This window comes from Bubalus bubalis, chromosome 24, assembly GCF_019923935.1.
Source record: "Bubalus bubalis isolate 160015118507 breed Murrah chromosome 24, NDDB_SH_1, whole genome shotgun sequence".
In the NCBI taxonomy this organism is placed as follows: Eukaryota; Metazoa; Chordata; class Mammalia; order Artiodactyla; family Bovidae; genus Bubalus; species Bubalus bubalis.
Genome location: NC_059180.1, coordinates 20,979,185 through 20,999,101, shown reverse-complemented (window position 1 = coordinate 20,999,101; position 19,917 = coordinate 20,979,185). Strand labels below are relative to the sequence as shown.

Here is a 19,917-nt window from a genome sequence, read left to right as displayed (position 1 = left end):
TGTGGTTAAGATTTTAGCTGTCTCTTTCGTGGCAGTACTGGTGACTTCAGGATTTTAGGCAGCAACAAACACATTTGCAATTTTTGGCAAAACGTGTAGCTGCTGTGGGAGATAAAACAGCCGAGACATTTACCCCAGATATTAAGGTACGTTCCACTCAGGAGTCCTGTGCAGCCTGTTTTTTTGCCTGTTGGATCTCTAGTGCCTAATAAGCACTCAAACTATTTGTTGAATAAATGCAGTTGGGAAAAAGAATGAAGCAGTCGCTTATGTTCCAATTTTGCAGTTTTCCAAGAATATCTTAAGTGTTAAAAAAAAAATGCAGCATAGCAATGAATGCTTCCTGTTTACTTAAAAAGGAGGGAATGTGACTGCGTTCTTGTCTACAGTAGTTCTAAAGTGACACAGAAGTAACGGGCAACACTGGGTACCTCCAGGAGAAGCAGGTGTGTGGCCCAAACCCCACGCCAGACTGCAGAGTCCTGTCATCTCACCCCTCAGCCACGAGATTCTCTGCCGGCTGAGGATCACACAGCCAGTCTCTGCACCTCTGCAATGATGCTACTTCCTACAAGACTTTGATCCCCTTCCTCCTGCACACTAGAAGTTCCGCTAAAAGTAAAGCAAGTATTTTAGGATAGGTCTCTCAAGTTAAATCTCCAAGAGCTGGGCAGTTGCCTACATCAACTCCAAAGACCTAACACAGTGCTAGGAATAAAAGGAACAGGGTTGTTACTGATGTATGAAAACCAGCCACAAAGTCAAAGTAACCCAGGGGGAAAGAGAACCTTTTATCTTCCCCAAATTCCTAAATTACCAAAATTTATAAATGCCATTAATTCAGAAATGGATCCTTAGGACAGGGATGAAAAATTAGTCCCATACACTGGTGTCAGCTGATACGAGGAATAATCAGTAAACTAACGGGGGCACAAAGTATTTTGAGGCAAAACATCCTTTTATCACTAATTCATTCCTCATACTGAAGGTGGTCAGAGAGAAACTTATTTCAAGCACTCTGCTGAAAAAGTTATATTTCTGGTATCCATGAATACCAATGACAGACTAATCTTTAAAAATGCTAAGCAATGTCAATCTATTAAAAAAAAGCACTCTAGACATAAAAACTTTAGACATAAAAAACTGAAGACTGAGAAAAATCTTGGTTTTACAGATTTATTTTCAAAGGGCAAAAACACTTAAGACAATTTAAATACAAGTCTAAACAGAATTACTCTCAAAGTCAGCAATGATGCAGAAATGTGTTCTCACCACCAGACACTCGCCAGCATCTTCTGAGCCGCCTCTCAGTGAGGAAAAGGGGTCTGGCAAAAGACAAAGCAAACTCAGTGCTTCTCTCTGGTGTTACTAAGTGATAATCTCTGAGGTGCTAAATCCAGGGTAAAGTTCTAGACACAAATACAATGTTTTATTTTTAAAGTCTGATCACTTCTCCTACAGCCTAAAGAACAGCAGCTAATATTAAGAGGCTTCTTTACTTCCGGCACTGTATTAGATGACTCACACACACTACACCGTTTTACCTTCACGAAAGCCCCAGGTCATACCCCCATTTTACATATGAGGAAACTGAGGCTATGGAGCATACACAATCTGCCCAAGATCCCAGGCTCACAGGGCACGGCAGTGCTGGGTCAGCCCAGGCGTCTGTCGCCGGAGTTCACGCTCCTACCCGGAAGGCCTCTCCTGCCTACTGAGGAGCCAGGCCATCTCAGCTTCCTGGACAGCAGGCTGGACAGGCCTTGGTGGGGGCAGGGTAACTGAGGGAGGCAAGGTCTCCGCTTCGGGGTGACCTTGCTCAGTTTTTTCATACAAGTCTGCTTTTATGAGGAGGGCTGACAGTCAGAGTCCTGTCTAGGAATGAACTGCTGTCAATCCCTCTGGAGGAGAAAGATGATCACTAGGGTTGGTCCCTCCTTGGAGTGGCAGATAACCAGAAGGTACCTGCATTTTATAATTACTGAAAATCTTGTCAAGCACTTCCATTTTTCCATTTCTTCCTAAGCTTTTATCGAAGAACCATGGAGAGATTAATTCTATGGGAGAACAATAAGCCAAATTATTTACCTGATATTTTATTCATATACATCCTTCTTATCCGCAATGTAATCTACAATTTCTTGTGGGCACATTAACTTCTCCGCATCTATATCAGGAATTTCAAACCCTGAAAGTGAAATTTACGACAATGCATGAGTGTAGAAAAAGCAAATCCTTTAGAACTGAAAGCATCTAACCCTTCAACATGCATAAGCACATCAAAAATTTCCAGCAATCCTGAATCCCATTTGTGAGCCTGTTATGTACCAGATGATATATTTTTTAGACATAATTAGCATACTAGAAAAATTCTCCCATTTTCAAGTGCAACATTCAGTGGTTTTTAGTATAGTCACAAGGTTGTGCACCATCACCAATGTCTAATTCTAGAATATTTTCATTACCCCAAAAAGAAACCCCGCAGCCCTTCCCGGTACCACCCTTCTAGTTAGGATGATCTCTGAGGAACTGTAATTAAGTTCTGCTCTGTGGGATGGCATACAAGTCCCTTGGCTTCCATTCAGGCAGTTCACCCCCTAAATGAAGCCGTGGAACCGTGGAACAGTCTCATTTGTATAACTAACCATCCCAGACAAGGATAACTTGGGAATGTGCATGGAAAGCGCTGCAGGAAACCAAGACGTGGTATGGGTGTGTGTACAGGCAAACATCCTAACCTAGGCACACCTAGCACTTTTCTAGACATGGACATTTAGGTCTAGCTCACTGGTGGGGAGGGTGCTCCAAGGTGTCATCAGCCATCAGGTGAAGGCTATGCCCTTCATCTAGGAGCCCCACTCCAAGAATCTCAGGGCCATGCTCCCCCAGGCCTCTTCTCGTCACTGAGCCCTTGGTACTGCACTGGGCGCTCTGCGGACCTGCTTCCCAAATATCATTAAGTACACCGTCCCTGACGTTTACTTCATCCGATAGTAAGTAGGTAGAGGTGGGGGGTAGCGCACTACAATTGCAAATCCCCATCAGACTCCCAGCATTTCTCTGCATTTAATCCACCTAAATCAAGAACCAAGACCCAGCCTGTGCATTACCAAATTCGTCCTCCATGGCCATGATAATCTCCACTTGGTCCAAACTGTCTAAGCCCAGGTCTTTCATAAAATGGGAATTTACTGAAAGCTGCAAGAAAAGAACACCAAATGCAAAATTCAGTCTGTGAGAACACTTGCTTCTCAAACTAAGTGAATGGTGAAATGTCAATCATTACAAAGAAGTTTTTTTTTTAATATAAAGAGGTCATACTTTAAATATCAAGAGCCATAACAATAATATTATACTTTTAACCGGTGGCAACACACACTTGGTGTGCTTTATATGTTAACTTATTCAACCTTAATTTTGAAATAGCAATATATATAAAGCTAATGATGAACTGACTTTGTACATTTTACAATGATCTTTGATCACTTTTCTGAATGACATCTGAGAGTCTGTTTTTCCTCGCTGCCTCACTGCCAAGACACCACACCTTAGAAGTGACGTCCTGCTCCCTCAGGAACGGCACACAGTGTCTGTTATCACCATGTCTTTAATTCAGACCTCACTACCACTAGAAGAATCCTTCAGACAGTTTTCACAGTATATGATCAGTTGTGTTTTTTTAGACGGTGGGCAGTAACAGATCACATAGTACGTGTAATATAAATACAGGTACTTGTGTATATATGCCCTTCCATGTGCACTGAGAAGTCTCCAGAAACACACTCAAGAAGCCAGGTCAGCTGGCACCTCCCAGAAGGAGAATAGGGTTCCTGGGAGAGATTTTTGCTTTAAACACTTGGGATATTGTACCATGTGATTAAATACACATTTAAAGAAAAACCATTTAAACCACATCAATTACCTTTTCTGGGTCAATCTTGTCATAGAGTTTCAAGACGTAAAGAACACGGTCCTTGATTCCCTCCAATGTCAAAGGCGGTGCGTCGCTATACTGGCGGCACAGCTGTGTAACTCTGCCTGGAACCTAGAGCAAGGGATAAGGGAAGCGCTGCTGTGGAGCCCAAAATGCCTCTAGAGAAGGCACCGGCTACAAATGTCTTTCACAGAGCTTTCACAGGGCTGCAAATCCACCTCCAGGGAGGCTCACTGTGGCCACCGGGACACACAGAGGCCTAATGCAGGGCAGAGTCAGAAGCCATAGCAGTTCAACAGAATAAAAATGGATTTCTTGGGGCTTCCCTGGAAGTTCAGTGGTTGGAACTCCACATTTCCAATTGAAGGTGCTCGAGTTCCATCCCGGGTCAGGGAACTAGGATACCACGTGCCACACGGTGTGGCCGAAAAAAAGATCTCCTTTCCTCTGAGTCAGGATAGGCACTCTTCTCTCCTCTGGTTGGCCTCCAGGCTTTGGGACATTTGTCCCACTCAGCGAAACTGCCACTAAAATCATCTGGAGTCTGCAGAGGACCCTAAGGCTTCTCACATCTCAAGCAGACCACTACCCTTTTAATACCCAAGGCAAAATAACTCCTCCAAAGAGCTGTCAGGGTGAATTGACACTGAGAATCACACACCAGAAGGGTCTAATTTGGCCCTGGTGTTGTAATTATAGACTTTGGCCAAGACAAATGAAGCCAGCTATGAACCCAAAGAAGAGGATGAGTTCACAGGCATTAGTTTCCAATCTGTTTCCCTTCCAAGTGGGCTTGCCTTGTTGCCACCCACTAAATAATGAGACATTCTGATCTTTGCCATCATTGTGTAATATCTCAAATTTCTGATCTTAGCCCACTTGGAATTCAACTAGGTATGAGGGTCTTGACTGGATCCCTTCACAGAATGTCAAAGGGAGTCCAAGTCACAGATCAGCAGACTTAAGGCCACGGAAGGCATGGGGCACAAGAGGGGAAATGGAGACAGCCGTCTGGCAGTTTGTACTACAGAAGTCTTTAACCTCAACTGGTGTGTTCACCTTCTGAAGTTGATTTTAGGTCTGCAGTTTGGAGTTCTTAGGGGATAGAAACCCATGGGAAGTGGGTTTCCTTTTTGGGATTAAGATCCTCCAGTCACAAAGGTCTATGAAAAATTGTTAAAAAAAAAAACAAAAAAACCCAAAACCAAACAACACTGCCAGGACTTCCCTGGTGGTCCAGTGGTTAAGAATCCACCTGCCAGTGCAGGGGACACAGATTCGATTCCTGGTCCAGGAAGATCCCACATGCCTGAGGGCAACTAAGCCTGTGTGCCACAATTACTGAGCCCTTGCCCGAGAGCTTGTGCTCTGCAACAAGAAGCCACCTCAGTGAGAATGCATTTCAATTAGAGAATAGCCCCTGCCTGCCACAACTAGAAGCCTGTGCACAGCAGTAAAGACCCAGTGCAACCAAAATAAAATTCATGTATTTTAAAAAACTGCTGGAGCTTCCCTGGTGGCTCAGTGGTAAAGAATCCGCCTGCCAATGCAGGAGACATCAGTTTGATTCATAATGTGGGAGGATCCCACATGTGCCGAGCAACTAAGCCTGTGTGCCTTAACTATTGAGCCTATGCTCTAGAGCCGGGGAGCCACACTTACTGAGCCCATGTGCCAGAATTACTGACGCCCGAGTGTCCTAGAGCAGCAAGAGAAATCACTGCAATGACAAGCCCACGCACTGCAACTAAAGAGCAGTTCCTGCTCTTTGCATCTAAAGAAAAGCCCTCGCAGCAACGAAGACCCAGCACAACCATAAAAATAAATGATTAAAAAACAAAGAAAAAACTGCCAATTAACCAAATCAGTACACATCTGTTTAAGAAACATTTATCTTGCAAAAAAAGGAAAATCAAGTATTGAAATCAGGTTTAATCAGCAAGCTAAAGAGATCAGAGCACTTGTTCTTTTTGTTTCCATTTATGGTCCCTTTTCCTTTCCAATTACAGCATGTTAGATTAACAAGACCTCTGATCTGGGGATGCCACAGGCCAACTTAACAACAATGACTAGAAAAGGTTTCCAAACCACAAACAAAAGGGAAGAAGCAAAAAGGACTAAAGAGAAAGAGGGAGAAGACATGAGTTAATACTGGTAATGACAGAAAAGAAATCTGAGGTGGGAGGATCTAACAGAGGCCTCGTCTGTGTGCAGCACAGCAAGAAGTGGTATGAGGGGAATTACCGCTGGGAAAGGGTGAGAGACAGGAGGCTGACAGGCACGGCGCCCAAGGGAAGAGGCTGGTGAGGGCACGTTCACATGCAGCTACCCAAGTGGTCCACTAGGGGTCAGCATCAACCCCAGCAGCACTGGCAACTGCCTGCAGGGGCCAGGTGGGTTCCCCGTGATTCAGTTCAGTTCACTTCAGTCGCTCAGTCATGTCTGACTCTTTGCGACCCCATGAATCTCAGCATGCCAGGCCTCCCTGTCCATCACCAACTCCCGGAGTTCACTCAAACTCATGTCCATCAAGTCGGTGATGCCATCCAGCCATCTCATCCTCTGTCATCCCCTTCTCCTCCTGCCCCCAATCCCTCCCGGCATCAGTCTTTTCCAGTAAGTCAACTCTTGGCATGAGGTGGCCAAAGTATTGGAGTTTCAGCTTTAGCATCAATCCTTCCAAAGAAATCCCAGGGCTGATCTCCTTTAGGATGGACTGGTTGGATCTCCTTGCAGTCCAAGGGACTCTCAAGAGTCTTCTCCAACACTACAGTTCAGAAGCATCAATTCTTCGGCGCTCAGCTTTCTGCACAGTCCAACTCTCACATCCATACATGACCACTGGAAAAACCACAGCCTTGACTAGACGGACCTTTGTTGGCAAAGTAATGTCTCTGCTTTTCAATATGCTATCTAGGTTGGTCATACCTTTCCTTCCGAGGAGTAAGCATCTTTTAATTTCATGGCTGCAGTCACCATCTGTAGTGATTTTGGAGCCCCAAAAAATAAAGTCTGACACTGCTTCCACTGTTTCCCCACCTACTTCCCATGAAGTGATAGGCCAGATGCCATGATCTTCGTTTTCTGGATGTTGAGCTTTAAGCCAACTTTTTCACTCTCCTCTTTCACTTTCATCAAGAGGCTTTTTAGTTTCTCTTCACCTTCTGCCATAAGGGTGGTGTCATCTGCATATCTGAGGTTATTGATATTTCTCCTGGCAATCTTGATTCCAGCTTGTGCTTCTTCCAGCCCAGCGTTTCTCATGATGTACTCTGCATATAAGTTAAATAAGCAGGGTGACAATATACAGCCTTGACGTACTCCTTTTCCTATTTGGAACCAGTCTGCTGTTCCATGTCCAGTTCTAACTGTTGCTTCCTGACCTGCATAAATGAGATTAAACAGGGCCCCACCTGGAAACCACAGGCCAGTCTCAAAAGGTGGCTGCAGTGGGCTGTGCAGGAAACAGGAAGCTGTGTCACGTGGGAACTCAGGCTCTGGAAGGAGCAAGTATCCTAGCACTAGCTCTTTGTTACTAGCTGTTTGGCCGTGGGCAAGTTATTTAATCTTGCGATGCCCTAGTTTTCCTTATTTGTTAAGTGACCATAAACAACAAAGGTCTGTCTTGTCAAGGCTATGGTTTTTCCAGTAGTCACATATGGATGTGAGAGTTGGACTAAAAAGAAAGCTGAGCGCCGAAGAATTGATGCTTTTGAACTGTGGTGTTGGAGAAGACTCTTGAGTCCTTTGGACTGCAAGGAGATCCAACCAGTCAATCCTAAAGGAGATCAGTCCTGGGTGTTCATTGGAAGGACTGATGCTGAAGCTGAAACTCCAATACTTTGGCCACCTGATGCGAAGAGCTGACTCATTTGAAAAGACCCTGATGCTGGGAAAGATTGAGGGCGGGAGGAGAAGGGGACGACAGAGGATGAGATGGTTGGATGGCATCACCGACTCAATGGATATGAGTTTGGGTAGACTCCAGGAGTTGGTGATGGACAGGGAGGCCTGGCGTGTTGCGGTTTATGGGGTCGCAAAGTGTCTGACACAACTGAGCAACTGAACTGAACTGAAACAATAGTACCCAAGTTCACAGGATTGTTGAGGCATCAAGGAGATAACGAAACGTAGAGGGCTTAGAACACTGCCTGGCACATACAGAGTAAGTGTTATTTAGGGCTGTCTAGTAGGCTCAGGATGGCATGACCTGCCAGTTTGAGAGGGAGGCAATAGTGCAGCCCAAAGTACTTGACTGACTCCTTCCCTTTCTTGCCCCGCTTTCCAGTCTCTTGACTGATTTCCTATCAGGTTACAGTACTGCCAATAGCACTTTACATATGTCATCTCCTTTAGAGCTAATAATAACCCTGTTTTACAGGTGAGGAAATTGAGACAAAAAGGTTAGGTATCTTGTCCCAGGTCTCCCAGAATGGCCTCCTGAAGGGTCTTACTGCCTCCTTTCTGCTGATCTCAGCCATTAAAAACAGAGTGGACAAGCACTTCTGAAAAGTGTCCCCAATGGCCAACATTGTTTCTGGTGTTAATTACTCTTCCCCAAGGTCTACACTTAACAATTATATGCAGCAAAATCACCTCCCTCAGACATCAGAGAAGCCACTGTCTGCAGGAAAAGAATGAGGACCCCACCCTGTGAACCAGCAGGAATAAACCTGAGTAGTTTCTATTAATATCCGTCTCACCCTGAACTGGGTCCATCTCTGAGGGGAACTCAGAGGAACCTAGGTGGCTTTAAAGACCATCTCTGCAAATTACCCCCTGGACGGCTCTACCCAGGTAGCAGACATCCCACCCTCAGTTTGGTTATAAATTCCTTACCTGCCTCCAAAACACCTGCTTGCAGACCTCTGTTCCTTCTCCGCCCCTGGGGCTCTAGCCAGAAACCTCAGAGCCAGCCTCCACTCTTCCCATGCTCTCACCATCACGTTTACTGGGTCACCCAGCTAAGTGGGAGGAAAGGTCTCAAATGTTCCTTCAACAAATCGCATTAATCTTTACTCCCTGTGACCCAGACAGAGAACATCCACATTCCTCAGTGGGTGAATGAGCACCCATACAGCACCCTTCAATATACCTGTCTTCCCACCTCAACTTAGGTCTCTCCCTTTCACAGGCACTTGAAGGTCAACACTAAGGAAGTGCTGGGCTCACCCCGGCCTCTGCATGTGCCATTACATGTGCCCCACTGCATGAGAAACTGCTGCCGTCAGGACCATGCTCACTGGGGTTTCCATCAATCCACTCATCTGCACTGTACACACACCTGTCCTCAAATGGCAATGCCTTGCCTTTACCTACCACCTGCCTGGCTCAGCAGCCTTTGAGCATTACCTTATGTGCTAAGCACGGCGCAGTAGGCTGGATCCACAAAGATAAATAAGACATCTACCCTTGGAGAAGCCTACGGTCTGATGGAAAAGACTAATCCAAACAGATCATTTCAATTATAATAAAAATGTGGCAAGGGCCATGACAGGTATTTGTAGGTTGCTTCAGTAACAGAAGTTGTCATTCAATCCTTGAGAGCCAATAAGGGTAGAGATATGAGACTTGGGAATGAATGACGTAGTCAGATTGCAGCCCCAAGTCCATCACCACAACACGTGTCAGTCTGGTTCCAGTACCAGGAACAGCTGAGCTTTCCCTGTACAAGAACTCTTTGGAAATTCTCTGTACTCTGGCTGCCTGTCTAGATTCAGGGCTCTGGGTCAAGTACAAGACTTTAAGGTCCCATTTTAGGCCACTACATCTTTTTTTTTTTTTTTTTTTTTGGTAGCTTCTATTTTATATTGTTGTATTTTTATACCCAGGAAAGCTGCTTTGGCTCCTTTCTTCAGGGGAAAAAAAATAGAATATAAATGAATAACTAGTTGTTCCAGGGTCTGCATAGTGGATGGATTTGAGGAGGGAAAACCCAACAAAACAGAATAGGCAGAAGGAGCAAAGGTTCAGATAAATGAACAAAGGCTGGAGGGGCATGCTTGGGGTGACTGGCATACAAGCGTAACAGAAACCAAGAGAGCGAAGAGATGGGCGAGGGAGAGTGTGTGGTAAGTGATCTCTTGACCTTACCAACATTTAATGATTTGGTAGAGAAAGTTCCCAACAAGGTGGAACAAGAGATGAACCAAGGGAAAATAATGTCAGAAACCATCTAGGGAAAACAGCACCACAGGGACTAAGCTGGCAAGGTTAACACAGCTGCCACGTGTCCAATGAAGACACGGATTATGTCTTTCTTTTGTATGCATCTCTCTATCTCTCAGGCAATGGCACCCCACTCCAGTACTCTTGCCTGGAAAATCCCATGGACGGAGGAGCCTGGTAGGCTGCAGTCCATGGGGTCGCGAAGAGTCGGACTAGACTGAGTGACTTCCCTTTCACTTTTCGCTGTCATGCATTGGAGAAGGAAACAGCAACCCACTCCAGTGTTCTTGCCTGGAGAATCCCAGGGACGGGGGAGCCTGGTGGGCTGCCGTCTATGGGGTCGCACAGAGTCAGACACGACTGAAGCGACTTAGCAGCAGCAGCAGCAGCTGTATCTCTCAACTGCTAGCATAAGGCCTGGCACACTGTCCCTCAGTATCTTTGAAGGAACAAGTATTTACTCTCCAGTTTAATCCAAAAAGGATATAAGGTAGCTAAATGGGAGCACTTAGTCAAAACCACTCTGTAAGCATAAAGAAAATGGCTGCTCTGCTGTGTATATAAACCCAGCAGAGACAGTGGAACCTCTCTGCTGCTGCTAAGTCACTTCAGTCGTGTCCGACTCTGTGCGACCCCATAGATGGCAGCCCACCAGGCTCCCCCGTCCCTGGGATTCTCCAAGCAAGAACACTGGAGTGGGTTGCCATTTCCTTCTCCAATGCATGAAAGTGAAAAGTGAAAGTGAAGTCACTCAGTCGTGTCCGACTCTTCGCAACCCCATGGACTGCAGCCTACCAGGCTCCTCCGTCCATGGATTTTCCAGGCAAGAGTACTGGAGTGGGGTGCCACTGCCTTCTCCGGGAACCTCTCTGAGCACCTTGCAATTCAAGGCATGGTCCAAGAAGGATCAGGATCTTCTGGAAGGCCACTGGAAATGAAGACTCTCGGGCCCCTTTCCAGAATCTATATTTTAACACAAGTGATCAGAACGCACAATCAAGTTTGAAGAGCAATGCTCCAAGAATAAGCAATTATCACTTTGCTTCTTAGCCTGACACTGAAGTTGGTCTCAGGAACAAAATAGTAACTATATACACTGCTCTTTTAACTTCAAGGTGACACTTTTAACTTTGATTCACTGACAGGACAATGCCCCTTGGATGAATCTACTACACTGTCAGTAAATCTTGACACTGGCTGCACATAAGAATCACTGACAACTTTTAAAAATAGATGGCCACGTTGGACTGCTAGAGATTCTAATTGATTTGGCCTGGGCATTCTTAGGTTTTATTCTTATACCTTAGTGGAGGTTGAAACCACAATTACATGAAGTCCTAGAGTTTGAAAAGGGCATTCTCTACTTTGGGAATCTATCCACCCTTAAGACAATAGTTTTTAACCTTGATGCACTTCAGAGTCACCTGGGGAACTTACAGAGCACACGTTAGTGCCTCATCACAGAGGAGGTAAATCAGATGGGTGGGGGGCCCACGAGGAACATACTTATTTTTAAGTAACCCAGGTGATTTGAATGTGCAACTAAGGTTGAGAATCTTATGTTAATGAACATAAGGAGAAATTCAGCCTCTAAAATGTTTCATCAGATTAAAAAAAAAAACTTAAAAACTTGCTTCCTGTCCTTATTTGCAGAAGACCCCAAAACAGGCAAAAGGTGCCACAGGGAGAAACCTGGGGAGAGAACTCCTGTGGAGAAGGCTGTAGGGCGGCGTGTCTTCCTCTTTGCAGCCAGTCATTTGTTTTTCCCTAGAAAGCTATCACGGTATTTATCATTATCACTACGACTAACGGCGACCAGTATTTTGAGAGCTTACCAAGCACCGCGCTCGGCATTCTACCAGTATGATCTCCTCTAAACCTCGTTGGAACTCCACAAGGTAGAATTTTACAATTCAGACTGAGGCTGGGCGACGGTACCTGGTTTGTCCCAAGTTTTGGTCAGAGGCAACCTGCATTCAAAGCCAGGGGTATCTGACTCCAGCTCTGTGCTCTTGTTCACAATCTCTAGGTCACCCGAGTGCCGGCAGGGGTCAACCAAGCACCGTTAGGCAGTGGGAGAGGGAGCGAGCAGGTGTCCCCTGGTCATCCCCACCAACAGGAGCCACAGTAGCCGCGGCCCCGCTGCCTGGCCCCTCCCTCTCACCCCGAGTGGGCCCGACGCCTGACCCCAGCCAAGCCCCCCCACAAAGTCACCGCCAGTCACCTGCGCGAGCACCAAGGCCGGCAGCGGAGCCCCAGGCCTCGTCCGGGGCTCCGCGGCGAAGAGGGTAGTGCTGAGCGGCCGGGCCGCGGCTAGCGTGGGGAGCCTGGGCAGCGGCGCGAAGGCCGTGGGAAGTCGGCGAACACAGGCGCAAAGGACACGAGCCGCCATGGCTACGCCGACCCAGGATGCACTGCGCCGCGCCTTCGGGTTCAGTATCCCCTTGCGCTCTGCACAGGCGACGCACAGAGCGGCGGCTGTCGGGAGCGGCTGGCAGTGGCGGCCCCTGGCGGCTCCTGGCTGCACTGCGCCATCGGGGCGGGAGGCCCTGCAGTCCAGGTCGAGGCGAATAGATGATCGAGCAAGACATAAAATGGTGTAAATATTGTCTTTCCCCAAACACTAATCACTGACACTAGAAAGGAACTTATTTTTACTTATTCCCTGAAAGTTAAAGTTTTGATGTCGGTGATTCTGATAGGGGCAAAGGGACAAAGTAGGTGATTAAATAGTTAATCCCACTAGAGGATTCTAAGTAGAAAAATATGGTAAATCCCTGTAAGTTAATGATCACTCAAGAAAGCAGGCTTTCTTAACCGCAAAACCAAACAGGCTTGCTTAGTAATAAAACCATGCAGAAGAAGCAGGAGACATACCCCCAAACAATAAAATGATGGGTGCTTGAGACCTACATCCTGCCCACTGAGTTCAGTAAGTTAATGACCCCTAGGTCATGCTCTCTACACAGGTGAAAAACAATAATTTACAGAAAGCTAACATTTCAAAGACCCTCATTGTACTGAGATCTGAAATATTCCCAAAATGCCTTAACAGTCCTGGCTTGACCCTGTAGGGACAAGAAAACCCTTGCCCAACCTGGAGGAGCTGATGATGGAAGCATTATGTCTACCCAAGAATGAGGAAGAGAGTGGTCTCTTACCCAGCCCCGCTTTTTCCTTTGATTATAAAATTGTAGCCCACTAAGTTCTCAGGGTGCAGCATCTCTCACCTGCTGGACTGTAAGCCTCACTAGAGTCCTAGTCTAATAAATCACTTATCTATCACTTCGCCTCTCACTGGAGTCTTTCTGAGCGGAGACATAAAGGACTGTTATACCTTTATGGAGCCACCTGAAACGACACCAAATGGTTCCAATTCTTACATATTAAGTTTATTGAATAGGTCAAAACTCAGCATAAAAGAAGAATGTGAGTCATGTAAATGTATACTGCTACTGCTGCTGCTGCTAAGTCGCTTCAGTCCTGTCCGACTCTGTGCGACCCCATAGATGGCAGCCCACCAGGCTCCCCCATTCCTGGGATTCTCCAGGGAAGAACACTGGAGTGGGTTGCCATTTCCTTCTCCAGTGCATGAAAGTGAAAAGTGAAAGTGAAGTCGCTCAGTCGCGACCAACTCGTGGCGACCCCATGGACTGTAGCCCACCAGGCTCCTTCATCCATGGGATTTTCCAGGCAAGAGTGCTAGAGTGGGGTGCCATTGCCTTCTCTGGTAAATGTATAACTAAGACTAATAAATGTGGGACAATAAAAATCATATACATATTTAAAAACTTGACAGTGTGTAAATTATATAGCTCACAGAAATGGGAACATGGGAGTAAGCTGAAGAGTGCTAATTCATTCATATTTTTCAGCAGGGAAATCGAAACCTTTGAACAATGGCTCCAATTACTTTCATTAAATCCAAGTAAAATAAAATGCACTGCCTTGTAATTTCTATTTATGTATTCATGAAAATATCAATAATCTGTTAATGTGCTAGTTGTTGAGGCTACATCAGTGAGCAAACCAGACTGGCAATCTATTTTCAGAGAGATTGGGCAGATATACAATAAACAACAAAAAATATAACACCCTCCCCCCATAAAAACCCCTCCAGAAAGTAGTGATAAGTACAATGAAGAACAATAAAGCAGAGAAGGGGGTGGTGAGGGCTATGAGAGGTGTGCTGTTTTAGATAGGGTGGTCCTTGAAGGCCTCTCTTTGGAGGTGACACTTGAGCCAAGACTTGCATCAGTCAGGAGGATGGAAAAGAAACCCTTGGGAATCAGCCTGCTGTTGCTGATGCCAATCAGTCCCTATGGCTGTGCTAGCAGTCCACCCCAGGCTTCTCCTGCATCCTGTTTTCAACACCACCACTTCACTGCTTATTAAGCAATTGTATCAACTCTTTGGAATGGTCAGTGAATAAATGGCCAAGCTCCACATCAAGTAGCAGTCTTTCATTTCTGCAGAAAACTGACGGGCACCTAGAACCTGATTGGAGTCCTAGGACTAGGGCCAGTAAGATCTGCATTAAGTCACCAGTGACACCCCGGCCTCTGATTGTGCCTTCCTGGCCATGCTCTGTGGCAGACCCATGGGACAGACCTATGATGGTCTCAGAAGAGGGAGCAGTCGGGAAGAGCTCTATACCTACCAAATCCACATAAAGGACTCTCTCTTCCCATAACCTCTCTGTATTTCTGTGTTACATTTGATTCTTTTGGTCAAACACAACAAATTACCTCATTTATTTTTTTAACTGTTTATTTTCTACTGGGGTATAGCCAATTAACAGTGTTGTGATAGTTGAAGGTGAACAGCAAAGGGACTCAGCCATATACATAGATGTATCCATGCTCCCCCAAACTCCCCTCCCATCCAGCCTGCCCCATAACATTGAGCGGAGTTCACGTGCTATTCAGTAGGTCCTTGTTGGTTATCCATTTTAAATATAGCAGAATCACCTCTTATTTAAATGACGTATTTTGGGAGAGCTACTTTTCCTTCAGCAAAGAGAAAAATGTCAGCCAAGACAGTCCATAAGGTAAGAGGTTCATTATTGAGATCGAATCTTTAGCAGCTGGGGAAGACTTAAGCGAGTGCCAGTGCTCTTCAGGAGCACTTCCATCAAAGGGGTATGAACATAAACCATGTCAGCTTCCTGCACATATCACCCCCCGGCCCACCAGTCAGCCCTCCCTCCCTCTGCCCAGCACATTTGTACTGTCATATCCCCTCCTGGATCCCCTGGCACCTTACACCACCAATTCTCTCTTCTCCCCTCTATCTTCAACCTTTCCTTCCCTTCTAGCTCTTTCTCTCGAGCCCCTAAACAAAGCCAAAGTTCCTCCCTGCCTGAAAACAAGGCCAGAGGCCTCCTCCAGTGACCTTTGCTGCTGCTAAGTCACTTCAGTCGTGTCCAACTCTGTGCAACCCCATAGACGGCAGCTCACCAGGCTCCCCCGTCCCTGGGATTCTCCAGGCAAGAACACTAGAGTGGGTTGCCATTTCCTTCTCCAACGCGTGAAAGGGAAAAGTGAAAGTGAAGTCGCTCAGTCGTGTCAGACTCGTCGCGACCCCACGGACTGCAGCCTACCAGGCTCCTCCGTCCATGGATTTTCCAGGCAAGAGTACTGGAGTGGGGTACCATTGCCTTCTCCGCTGGTGACCTTTACTATACCTCTAATATCACTATTTCCCTTTCCATTCATAGTCAACCTCTTCAAAAAAAAATTATTTGGCTGATCTGGGTCTTAGTTGCCATAAGCAGGATCTTCATTGCATTATGAGGAATCTTTAGGTGTGTATGCAAACTCTTAGTTGCGGCATATGGGATCTAGTTTCCTGACCAGGGACTGAACAGGAGCCCCCTGCACTGGCAGCCTGGAGTCTTAAGCCACTGGACCACAAGGGAAGTCTCCATAGTCAACCTTCTTGAACGAATAATCTACTGTTTTAAATCTTCAATTCCTCACTTCCTATTCATTTTTAAAATTAATTTTCATGGGAGTAAGTTGATTTAAAGTGTTGCGTTAGTTTCTGTTGTCCAGCAAAGTGAATCAGTTATACATACACACATATCCACTCTTTTAGATTCTTTTCGATACTTTACAGAGTATTAAGTTCCCTGTGTTATACAGTAGGTCCCCATTAGTTATCCATTTTATATATAGTAAGTAGTGTTTATATGTCAATCCCAATTTCCCAATTTGTCCCTCCCCGCCTCCTTTCCCTTGGTAGCCACAAGTTTTTCTACATCTGTGACTCTATTTCTGTTTTGTAAGTAAGTTCATTTGTCCTATTCACCCTTTAATCCACTCTAATCTAGATTATACTTGACCCCCTACTCCCACCAGTGAAACTTCACAAACCTCACCACTGCATCTTAATTGAAGTCCAGTAGAGACAACCTCTCTGACCATTCCTTTTCTGCCATCTTCAAGGCCCTAATTTCTCTGCTCATCATTTAAATATTGATCCCTGTGGAGGGTTTGTCCTTGACCCATTCTTGCCTTTAAACATATACGTTTTCAGAATTGATTCACTCTAGAGGCTTTAACTGCCACCTCCATCCAGCCTGGCCTCTTCTTTGGGCTTCGTGGTCCTAGATCGAAATGCCTGTTGCCAGATGATCTAAAAGCACTCTTTCCCTTCTCTTAAACTTAGGGTGTCATGTTTCTCAGGGTTCCTGAGTAAATTAAATCTTTATGAAAACCCCTCTATTATCCATGATGTGCCTGCAAAGTTATTAACTCATTTGAGGTTACAGACCGTGAGGACAGAGTTAGTATAGCAGAGAAAGTGAACTCTTTTATGCAAAGGTATTAAAGAGTTCATGGGGGTCGCAGAGTCGGACACGACTGAGCAACTGAACTGAACTGACTAAAGGGTAGTAATGAAATTAGCAAAACCCACCATAGATATATCCTAAAAAGGCATCTTTAAAAGAGAAGTAATGGTGCATGGGACTTCCCTGGTAGTTCAGTGGTTAAGACTCCATGCTTCCACTGCAGGGGATGCAGGTTCCATACATGTTAAGGGAACTAACATCCTGCATGCTGAGTGTGGTGTAGCCAAAAAAAAAAGAGATCATGCATATATATTCTCAATATACTCGTTAGGAAAATAAATACTCGTAGACTGGGATGAAGTTTCCAGTGATACTACCAGATTCAGCTCAGTTCAGTTCAGTTGCTCAGTCGTGTCCAACTCTTTGTGACCCCATAAACCGCAGCATGCCAGGCCTCCCTGTCCACCACCAACTCCCAGAGTCCACCCAAACCCATGTCCATTGAGTCAGTGATCCATCTCATCCTCTGTCGTCCCCTTCTCGTCCTGTCCTCAATCTTTCCCAGCATCAGGGTCTTTTCAAATGAGTCAGCTCTTCACATCAGGTGGCCAAAGTATTGGAGTTTCAGCTTTAGCATCAGTCCTTCCAATGAACACCCAGGACTGATCTCCTTTAGAATGGACTGGTTGGATCTCCTTGCAGTCCAAGGGACTGTCAAGAGTCTTCTCTAGCACCACAGTTCAAAAGCATCAATTCTTCGGCGCTCAGCCTTCTTCACAGTCCAACTCTCACATCCATACATGACCACTGGAAAAACCATAGCCTTGACTAGACCGACCTTTGTTGACAAAGTAATTTCTCTGCTTTTTAATATGCTGTCTAGGTTGGTCAGAACTTTCCTTCCAAGGAGTAAGTGTCTTTTAATTTCATGGCTGTAATCACCAACTGCAGTGATTTTTGAGCCCAGAAAAATAAAATCAGCCACTGTTTCCACTGTTTCCCTATCTATTTCCCATGAAGTGATGGGACTGGATGCCATGATCTTAGTTTTCTGAATGTTGAGTTTTAAGCCAACTTTTTCACTCTCCTCTTTCACTTTCAAGAGGCTCTTTAGTTCTTCACTTTCTGCCATAAGGGTGGTGTCATCTGCATATCTGAGGTTATTGATTTCTCCTCGCAATATTGATTCCAGCTTGTGCTTCATCCAGCCCAGTGTTTCTCATGATGTACTCTGCATATAAGTTAAATAAGCAAGGTGGCAATATACAGCCTTGACATACTCCTTTTCCTATTTGGAACCAGTCTGTTGTCTAACTGTTGCTTCCTGACCTGCATACAGGTTTCTCAAGAGGCAGATCAGGTGGTCTGGTATTCCCATCTCTTTCAGAATTTTCCAGTTCACTGTGATCCACACAGTCAAAGGCTTTGTCATAGTCAATAAAGCAGAAATAGATGTTTTTCTGGAACTCTCTTGCTTTTTCCATGATCCAGCGGATGTTGGCAATTTGATCTCTGGTTCCTCTGCCTTTTCTAAAACCAGCTTGAACATCTGGAAATTCTCGGTTCACGTATTGCTGAAACCTGGCTTGGAGAATTTTAAGCATCACTTGACTAGCGTATGAGCTGAGTGCAATTGTGTGGTAGTTCGAACATTCTTTGGCATTGCCTTTCTTTAGGATTGGAATGAAAACTGACCTTTTCCAGTCCTGTGGCCACTGCTGAGTTTTCCAAATTTCCTGGCACATTGAGTACAGATTAGGGCTTAATCTGTACTCAGTTAAGTCTAGTGGTTAAGAATCCACCTTGCAATGCAAGCGACATTGGTTCGATCCTTGGTCTGGGAAAATCCCACATGCCCTGGAGCAACTAAGCCCCAGTGCCACAGTTACTGAGCTTAGCAGCTGCAACTAGTGAAGCCCGCACGCCCTAGATCCTGTGTTCCACCACAAGACAAGTCACCACGATGAGAAGCCCATGCTCTGAAATGAAGAGTAGCCCCCGCTCATTGCAACTACAGAAAGCCTGCACAGCAACAAAGACCCATCACAGCCAATAAAGAATCTTGAAAAAAAAATTGCTGTCTCTCAAACCACTTAGGGAAAGGTGAAGATGATGTGCTCAGTACAGTTGTGCTGTTGACTAAGTGACTCTTGTGAAAATGCAGGTACTGGTATCCCGGATGCATGTGAGAATGCAAATGAACAACAGCGTTTCTAAATTAGCATTTGAAATAGGCTTTGCGTTCCTTTTAGTGGGTATGTGAAAATATTACAAATTTCATAAAAGTATATTGCAGGACTTCCCTGATAGCTCAGTTGGTAAAGAATCCGCCTGCAATGTAAGAGATCCAGGTTCGATTCCTGGGTTGGGAAGATCTGCCTAGAGAAGGGATAGGCAACCCACTCCAGTATTCTTGGGCTTCCTTTGTGGTTCAGCTGGTAAAGAATCTGCCTGCAATGTGGGAGACCTGGGTTCGATCCCTGGGTTGGGAAGATCCCCTGCAGAAGGGAAAGGCTACCCACACTAGTATTCTGGCCTGGAGAATTCCATGGACTGTATAGTCCATGGGGTTACAAAGAGGTGGACACAACTGAGTGACTTTCACTTTGTTCCCTGGCAGTCCAGTCGTTAAGAATCCATGTGCCAATGCAGGGGAAACGGGTCTGATCCCTGATCTGAGAAGATTTCACCTGCTGTGGGGCAACTAAGCCCATGCACCACAACTAGGGAAGGCTGAGAGCCCTAGAGCTTGTGCTCTACAATAAGAGAAGCCACACGGATGAAAAGCCCAAGTGCCATAACCAGAAAGTAGCCCTTGCTTGCCACAACTAAAGAAAACCTGTGTGTAGCAACGAAGACTTAGTGTAGTGAAAAACAAAAGTATATTGCCTATTAGTACACTGAGTTAACTGAGATTTACTGTGTAAGTATCACTGACTAAATATCCTAGCTGTAAAATAATTAGTTCTTGTTTCTGAAAATCATCTTTACAGGAGAGGAAAAAATATGCCAAACAGGA

General features: G+C 45.5%; 1 protein-coding gene across 3 annotated transcripts; it reads right to left on the bottom strand.

Moving 5' to 3' along the window:
* Window positions 1-1,162: 1,162 nt before the first annotated feature.
* On the bottom strand, window positions 1,163-12,755 carry NDUFAB1 (NADH:ubiquinone oxidoreductase subunit AB1). Of its 3 annotated transcripts, XM_006071171.4 has the most exons (5): window positions 12,327-12,544; window positions 3,923-4,045; window positions 3,111-3,198; window positions 2,089-2,188; window positions 1,163-1,325 (listed from the first exon to the last, which is right to left on the bottom strand). In XM_006071171.4, the coding sequence occupies exons 1-4, from the start codon at window positions 12,492-12,494 to the stop codon at window positions 2,097-2,099; spliced, it is 471 nt and encodes a 156-aa protein (XP_006071233.1). In that variant the 5' UTR covers window positions 12,495-12,544; the 3' UTR covers window positions 1,163-1,325; window positions 2,089-2,096. The 3 variants fall into 3 exon arrangements, with proteins under 3 accessions (XP_006071233.1, XP_044791525.1, XP_044791526.2); XM_044935590.2 differs by lacking the exon at window positions 1,163-1,325 and having other exon boundaries at window positions 2,084-2,188; window positions 12,327-12,547; XM_044935591.2 differs by lacking the exons at window positions 1,163-1,325; window positions 2,089-2,188; window positions 3,111-3,198 and having other exon boundaries at window positions 3,929-4,045; window positions 12,327-12,355; window positions 12,388-12,755.
* Window positions 12,756-19,917: the final 7,162 nt, after the last annotated feature.